This window comes from Antrostomus carolinensis, unplaced genomic scaffold (assembly GCF_000700745.2).
Source record: "Antrostomus carolinensis isolate BGI_N321 unplaced genomic scaffold, ASM70074v2 scaffold5647, whole genome shotgun sequence".
NCBI lineage: Eukaryota > Metazoa > Chordata > Aves > Caprimulgiformes > Caprimulgidae > Antrostomus > Antrostomus carolinensis.
In genome coordinates this window covers 19192-29399 of record NW_010329363.1, presented here as the reverse complement: position 1 = coordinate 29399, position 10208 = coordinate 19192, and the positions used below count along the sequence as shown (strand labels likewise).

The 10208-nt window shown below is 37.4% G+C and overlaps 1 protein-coding gene across 1 annotated transcript in view; it reads right to left on the bottom strand.

Moving 5' to 3' along the window:
- Positions 1 to 3132: 3132 nt before the first annotated feature.
- Positions 3133 to 10208, bottom strand: part of LOC104528503 (TBC1 domain family member 5-like) — a gene marked incomplete at its 5' end in the record, with an annotated part of 24536 nt that continues 17460 nt past the window's right edge. Inside the window, 3 exons of the mRNA XM_010172531.1 lie at positions 3133 to 3511; positions 9254 to 9430; positions 10089 to 10168. Coding sequence (XP_010170833.1) covers positions 3218 to 3511; positions 9254 to 9430; positions 10089 to 10168 — 551 coding nt within the window. The remainder of the gene's footprint in view (positions 3512 to 9253; positions 9431 to 10088; positions 10169 to 10208) is intronic.

Sequence of the window (10208 nt, the reverse complement as noted above, 5' to 3'; positions counted from 1 at the left end):
AAAAGTCATACCATGTTAAATTCTGGTTTGTTATTTTAATATACAATAAACATGGGAAAATAGGAAATGTTTGGGTGAGATAAATGACAATATGATATATGATTCCCTGGATCTTATATATACAATCTAATTAAAATATTAATAATCTTTGTGCTTCTATAGATAATGAGATTGATAGTTTTAAAGTTTTTAATCACTCTTGTTCTCAGAAGTCATACTTCCAGTATTCTAGTCAAAAAGCTTTCCCTCCTTTTTGAGAAAACAGCACAAGCACAGCCCAGAAAACTTGTTAATTCTTTCTTTAATAAAGTGGGCTAGATGTTCTTCCAGAGTAAAGATACAAAGTTCTACGACTAAATGAATACCCAGTCAAAATATGATACTGCCTTTCTGCAGTACATACGACTGACATGACATGCAAGAGACTTTAAACAGTCATAACTTACACACGTGAGATAGCGTACAATAGTCTCAGATACATATCTTAATCTCATATTAGTTTCCATCAATAATTTTCAATGCATATAACTTTTCTAGCTGATTATTGTTATCTATGAACATTATGAGCAGGTCACCTTCAGGGAAAAAGAACAATCTTGTATTTTAAATGACAATTTCTTTCTCAATATATTCTTAACATAAGGCAAGACAGGGTGATGACTCGACATTTTGTCTAACTTACAAATTTCAGACTTAAGGAATATGCAAAATTTTAACTATCTCAGCACTATGATCAAGTATCAGAGACAACATATTTGAGATGTGGAAGGACATGGTGTACATACTGAGCAGACTCATTTACTGGAATTTGCTCTGATCTTATTTGAATAATGGTGTCTCTGCTTTTAAAGATTTTCATCCTGTCCCATGGCACGATACGCATTCGGCTCGTCGGTATTCACTGATTAGTGAAAACTTGTTAGAAACTCCCAAAATCTTTATATACTTTTAGTGCTGTTTTAAAATATGCAATATTAAAGATACAACTAACTTACAAAAATAAAAGAACTGTACAAATCACACTCTTCCATTGGCAATGAGACTGTTAAAAAAAATAGCAATGTGTTCCCTGAAACAACCAACCAGAACAGAAGTCAAAAGACTGATGCTTAAAAAATTAAAAAAAGAAGTAAAAATATTTCCCCCTGCCAAAGTACTGGAATCTTTGAAGGCGTATGTACGACAGAATATAAAACTTTTTTCTCTGTCCCAATAATATTTCTTTCCTCTTTCCATAGTTGAACAGATTCCCCTTTGTTGGTGATGTGGCACAGGCCTTGCTGAATGGGTTAAGGCGAGAATAGCCCGAAAGACCTAAATAAATCAACAGCCACCTAATCCCCTGGCATTCATGCAAACTCAGGGAAATACAATAAACCTGAACACAGGCATGCATGCTGAGTTTCAAAGTGATTTTCTATGAAGCTTAAAATTAAACCAAAGTAAACACCTCTCCGAAATGTTATGCATTTAAGATCTTTCATCAGAACAGTCATCTGACAGTTGACATCGCTCTGTCACACAGATGTATGATGCTATGCCTGCTCATAACATTCTAGCATGTTGTCATTTTACAAGGCACAAATAATCTCAAAAGAACTACACAGCAGCCTTTCAGTGTGTACGGATACGTCAGTACCATGTAATTACATGACAATTACCTCTTCATTGCAGTCACTGACACAGACCTTGTAAAATCTAAGACCAGCGAATTATATGCCACCTTATCTTTGGAATATGGTACTTAACTCCATTTACAATTACAGACTAAGCAGCAAATAACTACCATTTCTTAACTCCATACAAACACAAGCTTTGCCATGCAATTAGGAAGTCTTTGCATGGTATAATGTATATGTATCCTAAAAGTAAATAACGTGATTTTTTTTTTTTTTTGCAGTTGTTATAAATAGTGTGAGTTTCTAGCACACCTTCTTCAAGCTAGTTCTGTGAAGGTCCTAAAAAAGCAAGTGTCCACTCACCACCAGTTTCTTTTTGTGAATTCCAACAGAGTTTAAAGGGATCAGCAAGTACAAAACCCCCCTGTATCTACTTGAAAAAACTGTTATTAGATGTACTACGTACTTGATGGGAAAGAATTATACTTCTCCACAGAAGAACAAGTTCTAGAGTTAATTAGAAACTTTCTGTTGGTTAATGCTGCTGCACCATTATGTTTTTCTTGAATAGAAATGTGGAATTTGTATAGGAATATATGTAAACAGAGTATATAGAAGATAGTAGTAATGAGACATAAAGTGCTTTTAATTATGAACATTTCATTTCACTTTGCACCCTTCCCTGGTAAGTTATCATACTCAAGCTAGTTTTAGTTCAATGGGCTCAGGTCTACACTATGAAATATTGTAATTTCCCTTGCACCTACTGTTTTAACTGTGACAGCCTCAGTAAAATAAAAATGCCAAGGGGGAGTAAAAGTAGACAGATAAGAGGAAAAGAGGTGAACTGGGCACTCTCAAGGGGAAAAAAAGTAGGCAAAGGAAAATAAGGCTCTGTTGTATAGGTCCCTGTTCTCAAGGCATTTGTCACACACCCTCCTGTAAGACAGCACTGAGGAGCGACTATACAAACCTCTGCCTTGAACACACCTTGGGCTACTGCCAGATGAAAATGAAGAAACTAGGATTCCTCAACTGGGAACAAGCTTACTGCCAGGATGGTGCTTTTAATATTTCTGACATACATTCCTTACTTCTCTAATCACAGTCTCTGAAGGAAAAGTATCCTTTCCTACTCAGAAAACCCAGTTGAGCTTATATTGTAAAAGGACAATATTAAATCTAGCTTGTCTTTCCTGCTTCAGGTCTGATGCCTGGTATCTATACATTTTCTAATCCATTATGGTACCTAGCACATACTATTCTATGTTTTGGGAAAGCAACAGTTCTATAGTAACAAAGCTCCTAAGCAAGATAACTCTATAACTAAGAATAACTGTATATTAGAACTGGGTTTTACTGGGTCTTTATTTAAGGCAGTTATTAAAAGGTGTCTATTGTTTTTGAAGGGTTGCAATTCTATGTGGTTTTTTTTAAAAAAAAAAAAAAAAAATTAATTTAGGCTTTTGGCAGTTGAAATGGGTTACCCTTATCTATTTTCTGTCCTTCTAATCCAAAGAACTATCCAGCCCGTGGAATCATAGGAATTTGAGATGAGGTGTAATGAGTGATCTCCCAAACTTTCCCAACCTGTTTCTTTAGATGTCCAGTGGGCTGACAATAGCAAAGTCAGAATCTTTGCTGTTACTACTACTGTTGTCATCAGGGCTGGAGCTCAGGTTGCTGGAGGAGGCTGAAACGGAGCCCATCAGTGGGTCAGAGAATATCAAAGAAGAACGAGATGGAGCTTCTGGCTTCACTGCTGCCTCCTTGTGTGCCTGGCGGGACTGTGCTGGCTCCGGGACAGCACCTCTACTTCCTTCCTCTTCTTTGGAAACCATAATAAAGTCATCAGCACTCTTGCTCTCACTACCGCTTGAATCGGTCGTAGTCTGTGAGACAACAGCACAGAAAGAATTTAAAGTCAGTATCAGTTTTACCATTTAATGAGGTTTATGACCCATGTCAGTGATATGGGAATAGGATAAAGGAATAATCATTATCCACAAGTAGCAATGCTAAAATCAAGAAGTAAAAAATAAAGTGGGTATTAACTTTGGATGAAGTAATTTATTTGTTATTTACAAAAGCATAAAAGTAAACACGCAAAAAATACATTATTTGGTATAGCAACCTTACATGTTCATCATCATAGTGCATCCATGTAGTGATCACAGCAGCTAGGCAACTAACAAATACATTACAGTGTGTAGATTTTCAGTACTTATATTCTCACCGCTAAGTTTTCTGTAGTAACTTATGAAGTAGTATTGAGGAATTTTTTGTCCATTTGCATGTACAATGGCATTTTGGAGCTTGCCAGGAAAATGGTTTGATATAAAATTTCCTAGTAAAACCCTGAGATGGGGAGTCTGAGCCGTCCATAGACCTGGTTTAGTGTGCACCAGTTCAGGTTTGGCAGATCAGGGTTCCCAGGGCTTCTAGGCCTAGTGTTGTTGAGTATTTCCTAACTCTACCAGAAAACGAGGGTCTGGAAATCCCTCTTCTGTCTGGTTAGGCCTTGGGAAATGCATGTCCTTGAACTCTCAGGTAGTGGATTAAGACTACAAGTCAGAGTACCAGAAAACTCTCTACAAATTGGCAATCTTATATTCCAACTAGCCATATTCAGGAGAAATCCAGTTTTTCAACAGTCAGAGCTACATGCAATTAGAAGGGAAGAATGCCATATACAGCAGAGTGGGATTTCTCACTTGTTGACAACTGGCAGCCTATTAGTTTGGTTGCAACCGAAATGGACAACATTTTGTCGTCTTCTGCAAGAGATATATTCAGCCCCTATTTAGCACTATGTTCCTCTGATAAGAATACGGCTACTTTCTTATTTGCTCTCACACAATTTTTTCAGCATAATAATACAACTTGACAAGCAGCCTGTGAGGACAAGCATCCTGAAGTGGTGTGATATTGAAACCAATATATTTGATTACACTAATGCAAGACTAAGAAAAAGGAGAAGCAGAGCAGCAACAATGTAAATTCACTTTGGAGTAAAAGAGAGATTGTGGGTATTAAGAGCAACAGGAAGAATCTGAATGAGATATAGTTAGACACTCAGCACAGTACAGAAAATCAAGAGTACTGAGTTCATCAGAAGTATCAGCAAGCCACAACTTGGGAGTTACAGTATTTTGCCAAATTAATTATAAGAGCTGAAAACAATTTTCCATTGCTCTGATTACTGATTAGAGAACAGAACTCTCTTGAAAGGGAACTGTAGAGTAGCTCAGGGAGAAAAATCCACCAGTGATTAAGAATGACTGTAATATGAAACAAGGGAGCTGGATGTCCTTGCTTGTTATTTACATAGTTCCAAATTGTTAAAAGTCACAAACAAGATCAGTATTATCTGAATGTGAAAATATGTTCAAATACAGAATTGTGACCTGTTCCCTTCTAAAATTTATATGAATGAGGATTCGAATATATCCTTTTGCAGTAAATTTTAAAAACATTCTTCGTTATAATTTTATGTGTGTTATCTAGATAATATCTAGGTATAATAATACTATATTATTGTGTAGGTATAATAAAATATAGTATTTTGTTTTGTAATTAACCCATTTTAATACTTTCTTATTCATCTTAAGTAAGTCCAGAGTATTGGTTACAATTTTAAAGATCCCAGTGTAAGACAGTTGTCAAACTGACAGTTTACACCTATTATTTTTTGATACTAATAAATTTTCTTCAGATGACTTAACAAAATTCATACCAAACTGATCAAGTTGCTTTTAAAAATACCAACTGTGCAGAGTGCTATCAAAGCTGATCTCAAACTTCTGCAGAGAACCAAGGTAGTTCAAATGGCAACGACTTCAAGCACTTTCCATGAAGTTAAAAACAAGCAGATATATCCCACAAGGAGGGATACTTCACTGTTCAAGCACTTCTGAGCTGAGACACCATTTGTTATTAATTAGTCTTTTGCTTTCATCTGCTCTATTTGAAGCTGTCTTCATGAGCTGTCAGTCCATCAGCTGCCATCTCCAGGGGGCCGAGGACACCGGTAGCACACAACCGCAGCTCTACTCCACCAATGTCTTAGTAGTCGCCTGATTTTGTAGACACCCAGTGCAGCCAGAAGACAGGGCCAGGTGAGGCTTTTTTGGGGAGCTCTAATTGCCATGTTCAAAACTGCAGCACTCTGGTTTTCCACCTCCCAGACAACAGAAATATACATTCCTTTAAACAACTGCCATTGCATAATTCCCCCAGCTTCTTTCCATACTTCTATTTAAAAGCAATCAGGGAACACAGTCCAGTCTCATTTTGCAGAACTGTACTTGTTATTATTCCAAGCTATCACGATCGTGCTATTTCAGTCCTTGCAGCCCTCACATCCGAGATGGTTCCACCTCGCACAGGGCAACACAGTTGTTACCTAGTGACACACTTGCCCAGCGAGATTGGTATTTTCCTCACTGTCACCCCCAAGGATGCTAATGGGGTGGCTTCCTTTTGGCAGTGAGCCCTCCGTCATGAGCACTTTGTGCTGGTGTTGCAATTTCCTAAATTCTGCTTCCAAAAATGTGCTCTTGCGCAGTTAAAAAAAAGCATCCTGCTCCTTAATAAAGGGAAAGGGAAGAAAACTAATCATGCCAGTTTCTTGTCATTACATGTTGTGCTTTGCAATACTATTTTTCACTCTACCCAGACCTTTTTGGTTCAGTTTAAGAGCCCTATAGCTCACTGAAGTATCAGAGAAGCAGCAAAGCAGAGATACTGACACCAAAATGCTATAAAAAGGCCTTCCATAACTGTTTGCCTATCTCTGGCACACATTGGTATTTTGGTACTGATATTTCCAGAGGTAAAATACCTCCTCCCTTCTTCTTCTGCATGTTTCTGTTTCAGGAAACTCATGCTGACGTGAACCATGTTTTCTCCCATCTGCTGTCACTACTGAATAAATGAAAAATGACAGAATTATACTTCCAGTAGCTTTGAAAGTTAACAACCTTACGTCCGTTGCCATATGGCTTCTCCAAACATTTTTTACTGATGAATATCAGCTAGTAGGACCAGGCTTATTTCAATTGCCTTCATACTGTGAACGAGTTAAAACTAACTGTAAGGATACAATTCAAGAAAGCTTAGAAGAACAGCAGCTCATTTTGCTTCCTTCTTTGAACAGACATAAAGGAAAGATAATGCGTTAATTATCATTCATTATTTAGCAACAGAAGCCTTCTGTTTGTCAACTGCATGCTGCTACCAAAGCCAAATATTCCAAAAAATGCTGTATTTCTTTGAGCCTTTATCTTATTCTTTTTGCATTTTTAATTTTGCAGCTTTCCTTTCCAAAGAAGGGCTGTATCCTTATCCTCACTTTCCAGAAAGAGATTCTGAGGCAAAAAAGAGGAAGAGCACTTTAAAAAAAATTAAAGATGATAAATAATTTATGCTTATATAATGACCAAGAACAAAAGGCCAGATTTTAACCTCAGTTATGTGATAGTTACACCTGTAACTTTTCCAGTTGTCCTAGAAAATGTCCCTATAATTCCACCAGAGAAAAATCTCTACGGTGTAAGTAAGTCACATCAAACAGAACTACATGCATTACCGAAGTCACAGAAAATGTAAATATAGCAACATTTATTTAGAAAGAAACACATTAAATGGTCTAGAAGTGTTGGAATTTTTAATCCCCCTGCAGCTCTCAGTAAGTACTCCTGGCTTGACCCAGGGCATCAGTGCAGCCCATCTTCAGAAGAGCTAAAAGCCTGGGTTGTGGTGCAGCTGTGGCCAACAACTTACTCTCTCAATTATCAGTTGAAGGGCACAGCCCACTAAATTCAGCAGTTTTATTTCCTGTGTCCAAAGCTCTCCTATTTTGTTCGACTTTAGACACTGTGGTTAAAGACATCGGGCTTGGAAGCAGCACAGGCTGTCAGGATACCAACAGTCCTCCTGAACTGCCATTTTTAGCCCTAGTATTTTATTTTTCTTTCTGTCACAGGGGCTGGTGCTCATTATCATAACTGAAACTTCCAGAAGATAAGAGGAGAGAAACTTCACCCGTATGAATGTACTGCACCTTCAAACGTAAACCATGCAGTGATGAAGCCTTATTAATGCTCTGCAAGAGCTCAGCTTGTACAACCTCTACTCACCTTGCTCGTAGGTAGCTTACTAGCAGCCTCTGAAATTGTGGGACCCACAGACACATTTCAGTTCCTGGCTGGATGTATATACCCTGACCACCCACTGGGATAAGACCAGGCCTCATTACACATCACCCCAAAAGTTTCAATTGGAAAGAAACCTGCACAGACCAGGCTTCACCTGCTCCTCTCTCAATACTCAAAGTGCAAAGCCCCAGCACCTCTGGCAAGTGACACATGGTTTAGGCCAGCATCTGAGTAAGGGCTTCTCCAGCATGAGTAGGGTCTGCACACACTAATACAGCAGGTTGTCATTTTATATGGTATTCTACCTTCCAGTTTCTAGAATAAATCCGAGTAAAAAAATCATCAAGAAATAACTATTTGCCATTTTGGCAAGAAAGTAAAAGGTACTTTGTATAAAATGCTAGGAGATAAAGGGCAAAATCAGGAGGTCATTATATGAACACTCCAATATGCTACATCAGTTTAACCTATGGCTTTATTACGGCAGAAAGTAGTGATTGTAATGACAATAGCTAAACAAGCAGTGAAAGCTTTGCTCTTTGAACCTGCCATTACTACGTAAAAAAATTTAAAAAAAGTATTTCCTATAATACAGAAATACAATTAAAATATTATTTATAACATAGAGTGTTCTAACTCTGGGGGATTGTGAGTAATAAATCAAAACAACCCTGTGTCATTATTTGAAAATGAATAAATATTTCTTGTACTTCCTAAGTAAACTTGTCAAAAGTAAACTGACTGCAGATTCAGTTAGACTCTGAGGCAATAGTGCTGCCACTGATTTACAAGTGCGAGTATCAGTCCTAGGGTGGCAGGCTTAACAGAACTCCAATACAGAAATGTGCATGTACAAAAGTACTTGTTTTTAAGCTCACATTTGAGTCAGCCTGAATCTTAGACAGAGAGGGGCTTTTTAACATGAAAGGAAAATACCCTTTTCTGTGTATGAACTTGGCCTGTGACTACACTTTTTATGTGAAAACATTTTTTACTGATTCAAGGAGAAAGTCAAAACAATGGAGTATAAGGTGAAAGCAACCTCCTTGCTATTTTGTTTTTGGCACTGGTCATGAACACACTGCAATGCAGATAATCAGCTCTTACATAATGAGATTCTGGAGGACAAGGACAATGAGAATAATCATATAGAAACATTTGATATGGGAACATTTACCTCCAGTTTTTACATCCTTCTGTAGGAAATTAATCTGTGATTCAACAATCCAAAAGAAGAACCCCCCTAAACACTGCATAACATTTTCAGATTTAAACATCTAAGTGTGGAGCATAAGGGTACAATAAAAATAGTTCATGAGAAGGACAGTAGCTAGAGACACACTTTTAACCATGGCTCCATATGCAGTGGAGCAATGCTGATGTGTTCCCATGTAATATCTGGACAGGCTAAAGGAAGTCTCCAAAAAATATCAGACTAATTTCACCAGTGACCTATCTGAGATATTTTTCTCTTACCTGTTGTCCTGAGATAAACTGTTGCTTTGTCATAACGGGGCCCTTTAGGACATCAGCTGGTCCCTTGTTCTGACTGTTGGAACAGTAATGATCATCAGCTATTGTGATTTGCTCATTTTCTTCAGCTTCCAGCTGGCTCTGGTTGAAACGCAGGGAACCTTTCAGGATGTCCTTGATCTGTTGTTGAATAGGGGGGAGGAAATATCAGAGAGAAATTTGGAGGAATATCTATATTGGCTGAAGATATAAATATCAGTCAAATGTGTTTGTATCAGAGTCTGGATACAAGTATCCAAGAAATCTAAAGAGAAAGTGTTAAGATTATTCCCTACCTCATTATAGATTTAACTTATGACACATTTTTCCTGATAAAATGTATTTCAGGGGAGCAGAGGGCAGTATAATCAGAGCTACAGATGCTCAGCAGCATTCTCTATTTTATGTACATAGTATTTTTTCTTTTAATTCAATTACATTCAAGTGTTGTCGCATTTAAATAGTGTGGACATAGGCATTACTATTGCCTAGCGTGTACATTTTGCATTGAGAAAAATGACAGTGTGGCTTAAGTCCAGAACTTAGCGTGGAACTGCCTCAGTTCTGGTTTGAGGCCTCCAGAACTTTTTAAGGAGCAAATACCATGCAAGTCATTTGAACTCTTTATAGCTGTGTTTTAGCTTTTTAAATAAAAGTATACTACAATGCTTGATGCATTAGTATTAGTAAAACAGCTACAACAAGACAGCAGTATACAGAAAGAAAAGAAAAGAGTAAAAAAATAAAAGGTTAATAGCACTGAAGGATACAAGAAGGTTAAGTTAAGCAATAGTTATACCTGCTTCAAACCAGCCAAGGAAACCAGAATTTCATCTTCTTTTTCCAAGTGTTCTTGTAATATGACTTCCTGAATATTTCCTGCAATATATTAAAAAAAAAAAAAGGTAAAGAGAGAAAA